Here is an 18,698-nt window from a genome sequence, read left to right as displayed (position 1 = left end):
TTCAGTCAGGCGTTTATTCTCGCCCCTTTCTGCAGGTAACTGGCGCAGCAGAGTGGTGGCCTACAGTTACTATGTCTGGACATTCAGAGGTTAATCACAGCTGGCGGGAGATGCTGGCACCATTTGTTAAAATGTAGGAATTTGAATCTCATAGAAATATCACACCAGAAAATAATCACGCTTCTTCTAAAAAAAATTAAACCCTTTTTATTTGTATATTTATTTTTATATATAAAAGAAATACAAAAAAAAGAACACAAACAAAATGCTGATTATGGCAATTCAGTTTTGTCAGCCCCCTCTGCCTGGGCTGCTGCCTCAGATCCACCGGGAGTGAGCAAAGTCCTCCGGTTGTAATGTCCTTTTATGATTCCAGAGTTATTGTTCTCATTAAGGATTTGCTTCTGTTTTTGCCTGTTAAGAGACTGTACAAGTCCTAATACAACAGCTGCTAATGAATACTGTCCAGTCAGTTTTCTTGGTTGTAAGATTAAAGGATTTGGTTGAACTCTTCCTAGAAGAAAATATGTTTTGATTTTTCCTTCCTGTTCACTGATACCTTTGACATAAATCTCTCCTCGGTAGTCGAAGGCAAACCCCCGGTCCTTCAGGATCAGATACGTTTCTTCAGGCACTTGTATTCTGTCACTGACACCTGTGCTGTCCATTCGACTTGCTAAATTAACCGTTTTGCCCCAGATATCATATTGGGGTTTCTTAGCACCGATAACTCCTGCTACGACAGAGCCATGGCTAATCCCTATTACAAAAAAAAAAAAAAAAAAAAAAATTGAGAAGAGCTAGCCAGTTGGACAAGAATGGCTGAAAACCATATTTGCACTTAAGAACCAGATGAAACCTGTTCAGATACACTTATCTCTAAGCTTAAGGAAGAGGTGTATACACAAAGAAAGTAAGAAAAAAAGGCCAGAAAAGCTAGAAAACATGAAAAGTGATATCCATGGAGTTATTTTACAGGACGTTTGTCAAAGTGGAACCACAGTATGTACATATCATCTGTATTCTGCACACTATTGCCAAAACTCCTACAAACTGATTCTTATGTAGCAGGAAAGATCTCTTTGGAAGGATCTTTCTGGGTCTACACTTGTTGAAGGCAACCTTATTAGTGCTATACAGTCAAGAAATTACATTCTTACATTCCACGAAGTGAAAATATTATTCTATGAAGTTATTGAAAGACTGTATCTTGTAAGATTGTTGCCGAAATTCAAGACAAGCAATAATATAGAAGAGACTATTTTTTTCTACAGCAGTGATTTAAGAATACATTTAGTGATGGTGAAAGGCACATCTTTGGGAAAAGGATCTTAGTTTTTTAGATTTTTTTAAAGAATATTTTTTTAAATTGGTGATAGAAACGGTTTCCAAATACTGTTGCATTCATGCTCTATGAAATCTTTGCAAGTGATCCACGCTTACTAAGAGTGGATCAATGTTCCCTGAGAAATCTTGGGAACTGTGAGTTTTCTGTTCAAAACTGTTAGGAAGTGCAGATCACAGACAGTGATGCTGCTATCCTCCATGCTGTGACCGATGAATATACTTCAGCTTTTTTTACAGGCAGGGTTGTCTGTAAGGGACATGTTTCTTCTGGGTGGTTTTTGGTTTTGGCCAGTGATTCAGTCAGCATGAGAAGCCATCAGATTTGCTCCTGCCACGTGCCATGTATTCAGGCCATCTTTTCATGTTCTACCCTGCTAGCCATGCAGGATATCCCATCCAGGATAACAGGTTCCCCATCACAGCAATTCAGAGCTGCTGCCACTGGGACAGGTCAGGTCAAAACTGGAATTCAATTTTGTCCAAACCCAAAGTTCTACACACAGCATTTAGGATAAGTTACTATTACTCCTTTACTGAAGAAAAGTCTAAGACAAGCAGATTAATTAGAGGCTGTGCAAGCCAGTATCAAGCTTGGGATTTGGTCTGGGCTGCCCAGTTCACTTTTTGTGTTATACGTATGAGCTCTTGGCTAGACTTCCTAAAGACAGCAGTTTAATTATGTATTCACATTTCACTAAACCTTAGAACTTCTGCAGTCCCCAAATCAGGGCCCATATTCTGCAAACAGAGTATTTCTTATTTCTAAATTTGCCTGGGATGAAGTCAATTTGAAAACAACGGGTACAGTATCTGGAGTCTTTTAAATTGTACGTGTCCTTGCAATGCTCCTGGGGTGCACTTACAGAGTTGGATCCTTGCAGACAAAACCCCATTTTAATTCTTATATTTGAACTATACTTACCAATACGGAGTTCAAAGTTGTTAAATGAATGCTTGTTGATCTCCTGTATGCTTTCATTCAGAGCTATGGAGAAGTCAGCCAGAGCACACAAATGCCCCCATTTGTCTTCACATTGCTGAAGAGTAAGTTATAAACCAATACATTAGAAAAGTTTTGCATCTGCCTGGCTCCCACCCATCCTCACCAAGTGCCAAGTATCTGAATTTGGAATTTGTAAGAACAGTCTCAACACACTAGATCCAAGAGAGGCAGGGTATTATTAATGGTAAGGCTTCCCATTTATATTACAACACTTCTATACCCAGGTACAGAGAAGCTTAGTGTGAAGTACCAAAGAAAGTAATTTCCTGTCAGAAATCTGACATGTAATCATGGGAATTAATAAGGCATGTGAAATCTATCTAAGGCTGAGAAAAAAAGTATAGAGAGGATTGAGATAGCTAAGGCGCAAGGGACAAAAACTAGTGAGAACCAGGGATGACCCAGGTAAGCAAGAAGTAGAGTGAAAGAAGTAAAAGACATAATTCTCCTTTGCTGAAACTGTCACCCAGGAAAAGCACCAACTTCAGTGCTCTCAGGGACGGAATAGTGACAGGAACAACAGGGCAAGCCAGGCAACCTGGGACTGGTTAAGTGGGAGAGGAAAGGCTATTCTGTATTAATTGCCCCTGCTTAGAGCAGACAAATCACTCCCTGATACTTCCCCTCCGTTTCTGTCCCTACAGGGCAGTTGATATACAGATGGGGACCAGGACTGGGTTTTGGTCTTCCCAGAACACCAACAGAGCAGATGATGGGGCAGGGACTCTCACGGGAGGACAGGGAAGTCCTTAATTGTTTCTCTGAGTAGGCAGTGGAGTAAGGAACAGATGTGGTTTTGGCCCAATAGTGGTGTGATGTCATCTCATCTATTCTGAAGCCACATAATTCTTTCATCAAACAGATTTCCAGTCCATAGGAACAAAGCATTGCAAGCCCCACTCCCCCAGGTCACGCAGTCTAGCCCTTTGCAATTTTCATCATCCTCAGCGTTTAATACTGAACACAAGCATCTTCCTGGCATCACCCTGTTCTGTCCACACTGTGCTCGGTCCTTGTCCTCAGCCTCATTCAGTTCACAGCATGCCAACCTCACCTCTTAGATGCTCACAAAGTGACAGACATGTATGTATGAAGATAAGTATATTTAAAACATACATAAAAATTCCATTAGGCTATTACAGTTCAAGAAAAAGGATGAGTTAATCAGTCTTGGAAATGCAGTAAAGATTTTTTCCCTTTGAATTTTTACCCACATCAAGAGTCAAAAGAAGTGGTTAGGAGCTGTGTAGCTATAACCAGCTACCTCCCTGATGTTCAGTCCTTCTTTGCTAATCTCTGCACAGAAGCATTTTGAGCTGGAACAAACAAAAATCTTATTCATGTCTAGTTTTGTGGATTTCTAGCTGTCAGCATCACTTGCTACTCTGTAGGTGGGAGATGCTCAGCTAGTTACACTCCACATGTTTTATAATGTATTCTAAACAAACAATGGAAATTTTCTAGTTTATAAAGCTCACACTAATCTGGCTTCTGCTTTCCTGGCAGTTGCAATCAACGTGGGCAGATCTGATTCCCACTCTGTGGTTGATCTGGGGCAGCACACTCTTTTTTGTGGTGCTTTTCCTTGGGGAGTGGCACCGGTTGCCAAGGAAGACAGATTTCAGCAACGGCCAATTCTCACTGGATGTATTTTAGAGACTCATCTTATTCCTTTGGAGACCCCATTTCCAGGCATATTCTTGGGTGTAATTATGAATGTATTTCTCTCATCTGACTTATCTGAGGTTTATGGCTGTGACTGTGCATGTGTCCTCTGTGGTTCATTTTTCCCTCAGCTTGGTTTGCACTCTGCAAGTGAGGGCAGCGTGCAGACTTCTGGCTTTGTGATGTTCTTCAGTTGAACTGATGGGTCTGCTTTCTTTTTGATGTGTAGTTTATTGTACTGTCTGAAGATATACAGCTACACCATCACAAAAATGTATAAATGCAACCTTATACTTGCATAAGTATGCTGTCAGTTAATAGATCCTCTCTCTTCATAGATTGGAGGCTGTCAACCAGATTCCAGTCTTGAGTTATAACGATAACATTAGAATATGTCCGAAGATATAGATAGATCTGCTCTAGATTCACATCAGTGTGATTGAAAGGAGATATTTTTTTTCTCTCCTATAAATCTATATTTGAGGAAAGAATCCATATGGTTCTTGTTCCAAGCACAAGATGGCATTTCAATTCATCAAGAAGTGCAACTGTTGTCTGCCAGAAGGCCCAAATGTCTATTTTCTTTTAGCAAACACAGCTTTGTGAACATCAGAAAGATAACACTAATATTCTCTATTATAAATGGTCAGACACACCCAAAAGCTTTGCTTCTTAAAGAACACTATTCTCTTACCTGTTTTTCAGGTGATAATCCTGACACGGCCATGTATGTGCTGCCAATTGTTTTAATTTTTTCAATATCTTGAAATCTCTCTTCACCTAGTAACTAATACACATGTAAAAAAACCACTGTTACTTCTGTAATTCTTAATGCGAAATGCTTCTACAGATATTGAAGTGAATCATTACACTCATGGTATCTTCCACTTGGTCATGGTGCACAGTTCATTCTGGGGCACACTGAGCTGGGACTCTTTGCAACATCAGCTACTCACAGAGTGCATTCAAGCTAAATTCTGCTGTGCTCTGTAAAGCTGTTTGGTAAATCACATAATGGATAATATAAGACATGCATATTCCAGCCTAACTTAAATGCAGATGAGTCCTGCATTTCCTGAGGTATAATCACTGAAAATTAGTGAAGACAAACTCTGTGTATGTGTGTGAATATAAGAAGACTTGATCACTTAAAAGTGTTCCTAAATCTCTTTTGGAGGAAGTCAGTTTACAAATTAAGTGCTGCTGCAGCAACATATCAGGTGATGAAACCAGTGTTAAAGGGAATTCAGTCCACTTAAAATTCAGTCCACTTAACCGTCTTACACAGTCATTGGATGGAGGTAGATGCCTCCAAAGAACTTCTATGAGAGATCAAGTCCTCTTGTATCCCATGCTTCTCTCTACTTACTGTCAGACCTAACACAGGTATGTCCATTAGGTCATTGAGTCTGCACTTTTGTTGTGTATTTTCCCCTTCTGCAAAAAATACAGGGAACCAATGGGCAGTGGTAAATACCTGTATCTATGTGGGATAGCTATAGTTGCTAAGTAGGCATAAAGAACTTGTCAGATTGAGAATCTGCAAGAGGAAGGATAAATTGAATCTAGTGACTAATGCACTGAGTGGAGTGGGAATAACAGTTTGGTCCCTATTCCAAGTCCATATTCACAGTTTTACTTAGGACGTTCCATGAAATAGAAGCCAGAGGCTTACATTCCTTGAGAGACCTAAGCAGAGTTCAGTTTGTGAACTTAATCAATGACAATAGAGCTTTATGTGGGATATAGGTACATATCACCTCATCACAGGCTTTAAAAATGTGTATTGCTGATGTTAGTACCAAAATACCCCAGGAAATTTCATAATAAGCGGTACGGTATCTAATAAATTTAGGTATCAATACGGTTAGGCAGTCATGGAAGAAAAAAAAAACAGTTCACAGAGACAAGGAATTTCAAACTTTCAGTTCTAAAGGCTCAACTTAGTTGGGATTTAAATGAAAAAAATTATTGCTGTGGTCAAGCAAAAATTTAATGAAGCATTTCCCCTTTCTTTTATACACTGTCATGCATTCTTTTTCCATCTTGTGGGTTTGAGTTTCCTGTCAATTAAAAACTAAAGGGATTATTTCATTCAAAGGGAGAAACATACCAAAGGCATAACATGAAATATCCCCTGCCATTGAACTAACCACAGTGTACGTCAGCCAGAGCGCCAGGGTCTTGGAAGCTTTGCTGTTCGTGTACAGATATCACACCATCTGTCTCTAATGGGAGACTGCACAGCATTGCATGCAGGGAATACAAAGCCATATGGTTAATGGCTCCATTCCAAGTCAGGAAAGTCCAAAAACTTGACCTGCTTCTCATTTTTCTTCAAACTGCCAGAAAAGCCCATTATCTATGTTTCCCTCCTACAAGGGCAGCTCTTCCAACTGCTCTCTTGAAGAAAAAGATCATTTCTTGTAGCTCTGCTTTTGTGAGCAGTCTGAGAGCACCAGGTGTGTGGGCAAGGGGAGAAAATGGCGTTGGTTAAAAACAGTCTATATTTTCATTTCCAGAAGGTTGTTGGAAGCAACAGCCAACAGCACAGTAATTTAAAATGTATGGTAAATATCTAAAATGACTCTTTTTAAGAAAGTAAGAACCTATTGGCTATGGGGCAATTTAGAAGAAATAATCTCAAGTTACTTTTTTTCTTCTCGTTCATTATTGTTTCCAAATCTCCATTTTTTTCCTGCTTTATCCTGTCTGTTAGACAGCTTCTTTCTTTCTTCAAATAATGGTTTATTTACCAATTACTTTCTTCACAGCATGACAGGATGATGAATTTTGATACTGGGGAAAGATATTCCAACTCAGTCCTAAATCAGCTGCTATTTGTTAAGACATTTTGAATAGGCTTGCTAATTTACCAACATAGTCCAGACAACATTTTCAAACATTAGAATGTGGTTGGTAACTGAAAAGCAACTAATGGCTTGATGCTGCAATTCATGTTCAGCCAAGGTTATGTGGAGGTCAGACCCAGGCATATACACATGCAATGAAACATGTACAAAGTACTACAAAAGAGAATGTTCCAGGACATGGCACACAATTGCAAAGTAATCAGCAAGGTCTGAAAGCAGGATCCTGTGTTCTGCTGAAACCTCTATTTGTGGCAACATAATATATTAAAATCTGTTGTCATAAACACTGTGTAAATCACTGTAGGATAAAGACAATGGGGGGGAAAAAAAAGCCCATGAACTAGAAAGCTCTTATTAAAGCCCAAATCCCAACTGTAACATCACTAAGATACATAAAGGATAGATTAAAAAGGCTAGAAAGAATATTACACTAAAAAAAAAATTCCTTCAAGACTCATAATCTTCAGGAGAAATGTTCCAATATTATTTTTTTGGTACAACATCTCTAGGAATGGGAGTTTAGCCCTGTATGTGTCTTAAGACTACAGTCAAATAAAAAATGGGTAATTATAAAGGTAGATTTGCAATGTTCATGTTTGTTTTTTGATGTATGAACTGTTCCTTTCAGCACCTCTGTGCTTGGGTACAAAATAGGAAATTACTTATAACTATATTCTATAATGATGTTATATGTCAAATAAAAAAAAATAAATCTCCTTTTGTCGGTCCAGAAACCAACACCTCCCATTCTGCCTCAGTAAACAGGAAGCCTGGATAATTTGGAAATCAACAGATTTGACAGCCATCAGGAAAAAAAGAAACTGAGTAAAGGCTATGCTTTGAGACGAGTCAATCATCTACTCCCCAAGACCGACTTTTGGACCAGGTTCCCCAAGCTCCCTAAGAAACACCCAGTCACAACCTGACTCCTCTGTGGGCTCCTATCCTGTGCAGTTGTTGGTGGCAGGTTCTGTTCCACCATTCACTATTTTTTGTTTGACTGGCTTTGACTCTCTAAGATAGATCCATTACCTAGAAAACAAAACAAACAAGAGATCTGGATTGTAAGCTTTCTGTTTTCTAGTAACAAGAAAACTCCTCTAAAAAGAAGAAAAAAAACCCCCAGATCTCCTTCTAGTGCACCTATCATATTTTCCAAACCAGGTCAATTTGTATTTTTACCACTGCTTTCATTCAGAAGCATCTTCCTGGCCCTATGGACCGAGCATCCCTACTGCTATTTTATGTGAGGAAAGGAGGGGACTCACAGTGTAGAATCTGATATGAAATTAGGAACTCAATTCAATTGCCTAAACGTAGATGTCTAGTGTCATCTAGAGCATGCTTCCCTGAAAAAACCTCCAATGGCTTGCTCCAGAACAGCATGAGTTTTCTGACGGGACCTGACAATCCCATGTGGGTATCTCAAATCACCTAGGATATCTCAAATGGCAACAGGTACCAATGTCTTACACTGCTGTGCTAAGACTTCTACATTTGGGTATCTCTACAGAGGTGTTCATGTGATGCTGAGGAGCAAAGTTTTCCCATGGCTAACAGATCTGCTCTGCTCTCAGGCTACACATCTGCATTTTGCTTCCAGGGGTGTATTGAGACAGCAGATAATCTTGCAAGGAACATCATGAAAAACAAGGAATAGTGACATCATGTAGTGTCAGTCAACAGTCACATGGAAGCATTACTGGCCCTGAAACACCGTACCTGAAATGTCTTCTGGTTCCTTTTCCATGGGTAGGATTACTCACTTCAGTTGTTCTGTCTGGCATATCACCTTTCAGATTGCTTAGACAGAATAAACTAATGGCACGACCATGCTGGAAGTAGGTTAGCAGTCAGCAGGGCATCACATAATTTCATTTACTACCCGTACCAAGAACATATCTATTATTCAACTAAACATGTCTGGGACATAATACAGTCCCTAATTAGGTCCTTTATTAATTACAGAGCAGGTGTTAGAGGCCTGAATGTAATATTGTGTTAGGGCTTTTGATGAAAACCTTGTCTTCAGTAATCGCCATGGCAGCAACGGAATTTTGTTGTGAAGATTATATCAACGTGCATGACAAAATATCTTAAATTAATTCATAGCAATAGGCTTTGCATTAAGTTAGAGCCATAATCATTTTAATCAGATCTGGAAAGAAAAACAAAACTATTAATCAAGAAGCATGCTGACAGCTGTGCAAGATCTCGGAGATGAGAAGCAGGTATTTATACCTAGGGGGAAATCAGTGCAGGAGCTGAGCAGGTGACAGAGCTCTTCTCATAGGAGAGTAGTTTTGTTTCCCACTAAAATGCACAGGGATGCATTCCCCTGTGAATTCTTCTATTTCCCACTAGTAATTTTAGTATCTGACCAATTATATGGATAAACCCTCCATTTCATTGTCTCTCAGAGTTTGGTAATCTTAAACCTGGTCCAGTTTTTATGAGCTACCACTCTATGAACATTCCCCATGCAGAGGCCCAGGATGAGGAAGGATGAAGGTGCAATGAAGACCTTGATCTGGATTCATATTTACTTTCTAGCTTCTGGCATGGGCACAGGTATCTTTTTTTAAAAAAAAAAATGCTGGAAAGTCAATTCCCCTTTGGCGCCTTTGTTTTCCACTTATAAAGTGAAGACAACATAACTGCTACCAGAGGAGCAAATCGAAAATAAATTCTTCAAAACTTGTGAGAGGCCTTAGGTATTTGCTGCTCAGGATGGAATAAAAAAAAAAAAATATTTTTTTTTTCCCCTAATTTATTTTTCTCAGTCATATGCCTTTGACTTTCATCTTTTCCTCCAGTACCTTCCTCTGAAGCCCTTGGAGATAATTGCTCTTCAAAGCAAAAAACTCAAACCAAAACAAAAACTCTAGGCTAGGTCTTCAAGGAGAGATAGGTGTTTAATGTAGGGCTGAGGTAGAACTAAAATTTTTTTTTAAAAAAGGCACTGATTCTCGAATCTTCATTCATCTGTATTCTAAACCCTGGAGAAGTCTGAATTGTGCCAATGCTTTAGTTTTCTGGAAAAAAAAGTTTTCTGTATGCTTAATCTATGGGCAGAATCCTGGTCCAGATGCAAAGACTAAGTATGCCTTCTTGTCTTCTCTCAAAAACTCAGTGTTTTGCACTCTGATAATGCTTTTTGAATTGAGAGTCAAAGTGGTAAAAGATGTTCTCTTTCTTCAAATCACAACCTAAGTGGAGTTTTCCCCTTCTCTGTTTTAGACAATTGCTCCATGATTACATAGCTCATGTTGGATGCGAGATCCAGATCCAGCTCCTTTTGAGGGAACAAACTCATTCCTTCTGTTTTCTTGAACTGCATCTTAATATTAAGCTGACAAGACACTTATCACTTCTCCAGTTGATACTCTACCACAATAGAGAAATGAATTAAAAAATTCCTTGGGATAAACAGAGATTAAACAGAACATGGGTTTCTTGGGTAGGATTTTTTACTGCTTCTCAACAATTTATTGCTATTCATGTGCCCTCTCCCCTGCTGTCCAGTTTAGTGATAATCTTGCCTTGCTCAGCAGAATTCTGAAAAGGATGTCTTTTTCCCACATTCTCTTTAAATAACTTCTCCAAAAACAGAGTCACAGACAATGATACCACCACCACCTCCCTCTTTCCCCTCCCCTTTTCCATCTGGATCACTCCAGTCCGGCACACAGATCCAATCTCACTGTTAAGTAGAGATGGGTCAGATTCTGCTTCTACCACTCAGGGAGGTCAGGAGGGCTACACACTCCTGAAAACTGCTTGCAGTGTATAGGTTAAAGTTCCCCATGCTAGGTAATTTTGGCCTTACTTTTGCACTCTTCCTAGTTTTAAAGTTTTTTCAAAGCTCTTTGTTCGTCTATCCTTTGTCCTCTTTCTTAATTCGTCTTGGGCTCATTGCAGGACATGACACCACCTGTCTAAGCTTCCTTACTAACTAGTTAGCAGAGTATGCAATACCAAGTAGAGTATGCAACTTGCTCCTGACTTCCTCTTCACTTTCCAATTTTTCCTTGCTTCCACCTGGCAATTAGCTGCATTGGGGATCTGACTTTTCTTCTCCTGTTTATCTTATCCCCTCTTCAGCTCCCTTTCTGAAACTAACTGGACAGGATGCCTAAATAAATTCTTTTTCCTTTCTATGTCCTTTCCTTTTTTTTTTTAAATTTCCCTTCACCTCTGAATTCCTCAGTAAAGCAAGCAGCTTAACTTCATTTACCTCTGCATAATGTACCTGACCAGACAAGTCTCCTCAGTTAATATGTCATCACCTTTCATTCTCTACCCAACATTTGATTCTGAGATGTGTGCTTCACATTTAACTTGACACTGTTTTACCTTTAACATTCACAGAGTCCATTCAACTAATGTCTTCAAAAGAATATCTTTATCTGTTTGGATTTAGACTACTACTTTCTGGAACCGTTGCAAATATCTTCACCCTTCTTTCTTCGACAGAATTAAGGCATGTTCTACTTCTAGATACACTGGAGCAGATTGTGCTTTTATTTATGCATGTTTATACTCAAGTACCTATTGATTTCAGTCTCTATCTCATTAGGTCATTCAGACCAAAGTTTGGCAAGATTAAGTGCAAAAAACCCCAAATAGACAATTGTAATAGTAATTGGAGTAAAAAAATCAGACAATTATTGGAAGCAGAATAGTTACTAAATTTGATAATTTAGGATGACATGTTTGGTATTCGGGAACTCATTGTTTAAGTGCTATCAGATTTCCTCTAGTAGCTGGTGTTACCTCATCAAAGTCTGCAATGATTTCATTCAGCAAGCGCAGACATTCTACTCCTTGGTTATTCATCTCGGTCTGGGAATAGAAGTCAGCAAATCCAGGAATAGAAGCAAACATCACCCCAACAGCATCGTAGGACTGAGAGTATAATTCCTAAAAGAACAATGAAGAAAAATGAGTTTAAGTGGTAATATAGGGAAGATAACGTAATTGGCTGCAATTAAAATAGGTTTCTTATTTTTTCCATGCATAATACCTTAATATCTGAGGTTAGCATTAGTATATTAAATGTTAGCCAAGTTCAACAGAAGGAGGCTGACAGCTCTCACATTTTAATCATGGATTGTATGCAGGGTTTGTCCTTTCTTGGAAAGCCTGCTCTTTCTGCTTCTGAGGTTAGGGGGCTACACCAGCAAAAAATTAAATAGAATTTTTTGTTTTGATTTATATGGGGAACCACTTTAAGAAATGAAGGATTCATTTGCAAGTATCTATACCAGAGAATCAAACACTGTTAGGCAAGTAAAAGGAATCTAATGTTTATTATTTATTATTGTTTAAGTCTGTCTCATAAATGTTTGCAGTTGACAATGTATTTCTAAATTTATTGATTAACAGGGATCAGATGGGACCATTTAAAATGTCTAGTATGACCTCTTTGTAAAGAGTCCTTTCAGTTACCCCATTTTCTGGTGGATAATTTATACTTCACGCTACTGCAGCTCTATACAAGTTTGTTTATTCACAGGTTTTCAGGGAGCCCTTACTCTATGGTAAACTGTGGTTCTCCTAAGGTGACTATAGAGCCATTTGGTTGCTTGGCTCTGGGACAGGTTCCTGCTATTAGGGTTTGAAAGGAGGGAGAAGCAGAACTGAGGGTGATAATGGAATTACTGAGGACAGAAAACAGCTTATAAGGAATCAGACACAGGAGGCTATTAGGATAAAGTATGCCCTGGGATAAGCTTCCACTTATGTTATTCATATAATTCACTCTGGTTCTGAATGACAGATTTATTTATGGATGGGTTCTTGTGATTATATATGTGAAAATGCTATCAGTTCTTCTCTGAACCCAAACAAATATTTAGGAACACTACTAATTTCAACTTAAAAAAATGCCAAGGACATAGCCCCCCCCAAATCTTGATGTGCTTTTCTAGTGGCTAATATACCACAAGCACATTCATTCTCTTTTGTTTAAATTTTTCTAGCTTCAACTCCCGTAGTTTTACCCAATGGCCGATACTTTTATTTCTGTTCTGGGAATCCTGTTATGACATTCTGACCTGGAGTAGTTGCTTCTCAATATTCTTGTTACTGTGCTTTAGGGAATTTTAGTGCTTTGCTCTCATGGTAAAAGGACTTACTGCTGGATGCCATACACCTCATGTGAACACCTCAGGCTCCTCTTCTTCCTTCATCCTGCTTCTCCCTAGAAAAGCATCCTGAACCCCTGCCCTGCACTTTACAATGCTGATAATGCTGCTACTTATCTATACTCTTTAACAATGTGTCCTACAGTAAATGTGGGAAAATTCTGCTAGTTTCCAAGGACACTGCAAAGCTTTGATTGAGAAAAAACATGATCAATTCCCTTCCTGTTCTTACACTTTCTTTCACTGAAGAACATCTGCAGGGTCATGGAAGCCATACTCTAAGGACACTTTTAATCCCTTTCATAGCTATAGAAAAAAGTGATACACATGTAAGGATGCTTATGGAAGACTAGATAATATGTGCTAGGAAAAACATATATACACTCAGTCATACTCTCCTCAGATTGTGAAGACAGAAAACAACTGGCTGAGCCTTCAGCTGCTCAGTTTTTCTATTTTTGGTAAGAAGCATCAAGACAGAAATAATACATCCATGAGAAAATGCTTACAGTACACATTTGGGAATTCATTTTTTGAGAGTAGAGAAATTAACTTAATGGCCAGACATGAACTGCAGGATTGATTGTACTGAAATCTGGTAGATGTTACAGCCAGCCGGCTCATGCATAAATCATCCTCAAGTATAGTCACTCTGGAAATTGCCTTACAAAAAGCAGGGGTGGTAGAATTGAATTCAGTGGCAAATTATTGAAGCATCAGCAGTGATCCGTGAGGCATCTGTTTGCTTTTGAAGATTATTATGCCTGTGAGTGTATGTGAGTGAATGTGTAAGAGAGGACATGTTCCCTGCAAATCCATAATGCAGATATGCCAGAACACACTCATGGTTGGTATCGGGGCCTGCTCCATTTGCAACGAAGCATTTTAACCTGGTTGCTTTCACACACACATTTTCTCATGTGCAGAGCAGTGTTTTTATGGCAGTTTAATACCCACAGAGTGTAAAATTCCTCATGAGGCTGATTTCTAAAATGCCTTTTCTTGTAGCTTCTTACTATGTTGTCCTTCTCTAGGTGATATTTGAAATCACATCTTCCTCATTGTGCAATCTAATTTATCTGGCTACATCTATTTCCAAAATGTACAATCAGAAAAGGGTAGCCTTGATTCCTTTTTGCTGCACAATGAATAGATATGTCAGTGCTGGCAATCTGAATTTTGCAACATTTGGAACCTCTTCATTATAAAGATAATTCCAACATTACATAAGAAAATTCCAGTTTCATCATACAATGGCCTTTATTCACAGATAATATTATAATATGCATTTGCCTTATTTCAGGTAAGAAGTAAGTGACTTACTGCTGCTTTCAGAAACAAATTCTGGACTTTCCTTTATCCCCTCAGCAACCTATCTTCAAACTGTCTCTTAGGAATATCCAGAGTCTCCATTATCAAGCTTTTCTTTGTGTACTACAAACACTCTTTAGGAACATAACCACAAACTATGTTTCTGAAATGGATGTTTTGTTAACTGCTCCAAAGAGGCAATTCAGGGGCAATATGGAATGGCAAAAATGTTCTCTTGGGTCTGAAAATGCAAGAGACTCAGGTCTGTTAGAGCCTGTTGCACAGATTCCTTCCATAATAACTGGCAGGGCTGTAATAATACTACAACACTGGGCTATTTTAAGGTTGCACAGGCATTCTGTTGAATTTGCATACCATTTTTAGGAATACTAGATTTTCATAGACTCATAGGTTGGAAGGGATCCCTGAAGGTCATCTAATACAGTTCCCATTCAAAGTAGGGCCAGTTAGGTCAAGTTTCTCATGGCCTTGTTCAGTTGAGGGTTGAGTATCTCCAAGACTGGAGATTTTACAGCTTCTCTGAGCCCCAGTGCAATGACCACTTTCCTGGGAATTTTTTTTACCTTGTATCTAACTGAGTTTTTTCTTTCTGCAACTTGTGTCATTGCCTCTTGTCCTTCCACTTGCACATTGGAGAAGAGCTTGGCTCTGTCTTCTCTATAAACACTCATTAGATAGTTGAAGACAACAATGAGATCCTCTTTCAGACTTTTCCTCTGACGGTTGAATGAACCCAGCTCTGTCATATGCCTCAATCCCCTAATCATCTTGGTGGCTCTCCACTAGACTTACTCTAGTAGGTCCATGTGTCTCCTACTGGGGAGCCTGAACCTGGAAACACCACTCCAGATGTGGTCCTAGAAGTGCAGAACCCTTTACTTTAAAACTTGAATGTTTTTTAAATGTGGAGCAGATAACAAATATTGGCAGTATTTGTGTAATGAATCCTATCGAGAACTAACTTCTAACAATTTCCTAACAGATCTGCTTTTCTTTTGCTAATTAGACAAAAGGATCAGAAATAAAACTGGTACATACTTCATTGTCCCGATCCTTCTCCAGGAAGTGACGGGCAACGTGACTGGGTAAAATATTCCGTAGCATATTTTCATTGTGTTCTCTCAACTCCTTCATTTCATTGATTTCTTCTTTTGCTTGAACACGCCACAGAAAATCCAGCCTTGCTGTGTATTCAAGCTGTAGTTCCAGAAAGAAAAAAAAGGCAAAAATAAAACCCGACAAGGTAAGAGTAGAGATTGTATTGTCATCCTGGCAGGCTGCTCCTGCCATCTAAACGCCTTCAGTGCTGCTGAAGATCTTTGACTCTGAAAGAATTTGATTTCATTGCCAAAAAAAGAGATTATTTCTTTGCCTTGTGTATGGTGAGTGCCTCAGAGAAATCTTGGGCAAAATAGTATTTGTCATATTACTGCTATGGCCAGTGGCTCGAAGATGTCACAAAATTATTTTCCTTTTAAACACATCTTTATTAGTTAGATAATGGAGTCAGACAGGAGATAAGGTATTGGAAGATATTGATATTGGTATGAAATAAATATGTTCCCCTTTTCATACGTGTTTTGAAATGAAATGGGTTTCATGAGAAAATAGCACAAGGGTCATTCTATTTTTGCAGAGATATTTTTGCAGAGATAATATTTGCAGAGACAGGTAGTTTACTTCTCAAGGATGAGCATCTTTCAGCAAAACCATATATAACAGCCCAACACACTCCCAAAGAGGACTTTCAAATCTGTGACAGCAAAATGAGGTATTTCTACTGTTGGGACATGCAATTATATGCAATTTAAGTATTTTAAAAGATAGTGAAAGACATGCTATTTGATACCCCTGTTGTGTTGTGGATCCAGAGTCTACAGTCACGATTTAGTATGTGCACAGTGGCAGTGCCTGATACCCTCAGCTACAAACCAAAGTTAAATGGTTTTCAGTGCTGTATGTGTACAGAACAAAAGGAATATTGCTGCACAGCACATCTTATATATGCATATATATAGGTATTGTGTATTTTTATATATATATAAAAATGCATATTCATATATATAAATGGCAACTGTCTGCTAGCTGAAGCAGGGAACATGTCGAAACATCATGTTGCTTGCCTGAGAGGCACATGTGTGTCAGCACAGGGACAAGACCAACACTGCCAGAACTTTTGAGTGCATTACACTGAAGGAGACTTTTAAGCAGATTTTAAGGCAGGTGATACTGTAGCTTGCACAAGGGGTGACTTATTAAGCTACAGCCTTATCGAAAATGATGGAAACATGTCTGTGTGCAGTAAACTGGAAGAGAAAATATATTTATGAGGCTTGAGATGTTCTAACCAGAGATATTAATCAAACACCCAGCAGAGAAGCATATTATACCAGCAAATAGATGAATTTTACAACTGGGAGAGACATCAAATGGTTTGCCAAAAAGTGCTGGGATTAAGGAAGTGGTTGGGGTATAATTCATGTACCAAGCTGAAATAAAGGGCAAGCTTGCAGTAGGTGGGAGTGACTAAGAGGGGGTTCAGGCATTGTTTAATGACTCATCTTGTTCACATTTTTCGTCACCAGCAGTGACCAATGGCAAACTGTTCAGAAGAAATTGCAAAGCACCTTGCAAAGGGGCTTATAAATTGACTGTACTCCAGGGAGATTTCCTTCCTAAAAGCTAAAAGTGACCCTGGCTTGACATAAGCTTCCAAAGCTTGTATGCATTTTAGCAGTGATTTACTTGCTCTCTGGATGCTATTGCCACCTTTATAAACAATTAATCTTTTTTCTATTATTTCTAATATTTTGATCTTCCATCTTGTGACTATTAATTCCCTAAATTAATTGCACTAAGAAATCTGTCAGGAAAAAGTATTTTCAAATAATTTTTTGCAACATTTTTCAGTTTCATTCCCCCTTCCTTTTTTGCTAGAAGACAGAGCCCATACCAGATCATAACTGACTTTTATCTCTACCAGCTGACTGAGAAGGCAACACTGACTATAATTTTGCAAGGAGTTCTAAAGGTATTTTACAGATTGGCTTGGAGCAGGAGCTGCTGGTGGATTCTGAGTTCTTTGATGCTTCAGATATTTAATGCCACTACAATAAGAGCTTTGCAGAAAACTGTAGTACAGTTTTTCACAGCTGATTTTTTATGCTGCTGTACAGAAAAATTTCACATCTCTAAATCTAGTTTAGAATAGCAGCAGCTAATCTTTACATTTTAGATAACATCATTCTGGTTATTTATAATCACATTGTAACATGAAATATTTTTTTTGCATTATCAGTGGACAACTGAGAAGACACTGTCAGTTCAGAGATAAAAGGGTGTGCTACATATAAGGTTTGAAAATAGAAAATTTTAAGAAGATGCTTTGCTAAGTTCTGATATTTGTTAAAACTAAAAAAAATTATAAGGTTGAGTTTTGGGTTTATTTTTTGATTGTGTAAAGAAATATTCCTGGGCACAGTGGTGCCAATAAAAATGACTGTCTGCAACATGTCTTGATATGTCCAGGTTTTCTTGCCCTGATATGAGGTCTATGAAACAACCCTGATTCCAACAGTGAGTGAAGAAAACAGAGAAGATGTATTACACAGAAAGTCTAGCGCTACCTATGTCCTCTAAATGCTGTACAACCCAACCTCTCTGCAGACAATTGCCACATGCAAGGAAAGCACAAGGTAAGGATTAGTGCTTGAGGGGCAGAATATTCTTCCTTAGAGAATGAGAAAAGAGGATTTACATCCCAAAGGGACACTTTCAGCCACTGAAAACAGTCTAACTCCAGATAAAACAAGCAAATATCCTTTCTTCACTACACTAAAATCTGAATATAGAAAGGGTAATGAAGAGACCTGAAGAATAATACCAGAATTAGGTATGTCTCTTCCTCTCTTTTTCTCTTTCAATTGGAACAATCTCCTCTTCGTATTTCCCCATTCCTCCCCTTTTTCACAAGCATGAAGAAGGTTCAGGGGGTCATGTTTTTTGCAGATAAATTGCTGTGTAGGGATGTCAGCCCTTGCTTCCTTCCCACAAGGCTCTGTATAGCTAAGCTACAGCCCTGACATCCAGAGGTTACTAGGTACATAGCTGTCTGTGCCTGCCCTGTCAAAGTTCAAGTCTTCCTTTGTACCAGAGCCCCAGAAGCAGAGGAGCAAACCAGTCAGTCAGTCAACACTTGCCCACACCAGAACACTCATCTGGTGTAGGTAAGATCTACACTCGGATCTACAATCTAAAAGAAACCAGGGAGGATTTTGCTCTCTGTATTATAAAGCCTCTTTTTAGGTCCAGTTGGGGTGGAGGGAGAGG

At 38.8% G+C, this 18,698-nt stretch overlaps 1 protein-coding gene across 2 annotated transcripts in view; it reads right to left on the bottom strand.

The window, feature by feature from the left end:
* Positions 1–272: 272 nt before the first annotated feature.
* Positions 273–18,698, bottom strand: part of ADCY8 (adenylate cyclase 8) — a 131,800-nt gene continuing 113,374 nt past the window's right edge. For both annotated transcript variants that reach the window (XM_072851882.1, XM_072851883.1), the window contains 5 exons: positions 15,408–15,566; positions 11,665–11,811; positions 4,710–4,802; positions 2,270–2,384; positions 273–760 (listed from right to left, as the gene is read on the bottom strand). In XM_072851882.1, the coding sequence (XP_072707983.1) occupies positions 273–760; positions 2,270–2,384; positions 4,710–4,802; positions 11,665–11,811; positions 15,408–15,566 (1,002 nt within the window). The remainder of the gene's footprint in view (positions 761–2,269; positions 2,385–4,709; positions 4,803–11,664; positions 11,812–15,407; positions 15,567–18,698) is intronic.

Source organism: Ciconia boyciana, chromosome 2, assembly GCF_034638445.1.
Source record: "Ciconia boyciana chromosome 2, ASM3463844v1, whole genome shotgun sequence".
Lineage (NCBI taxonomy): Eukaryota > Metazoa > Chordata > Aves > Ciconiiformes > Ciconiidae > Ciconia > Ciconia boyciana.
Note: the sequence above shows the minus strand (reverse complement) of the source record. Positions and strands in the feature narration are given on the sequence as shown.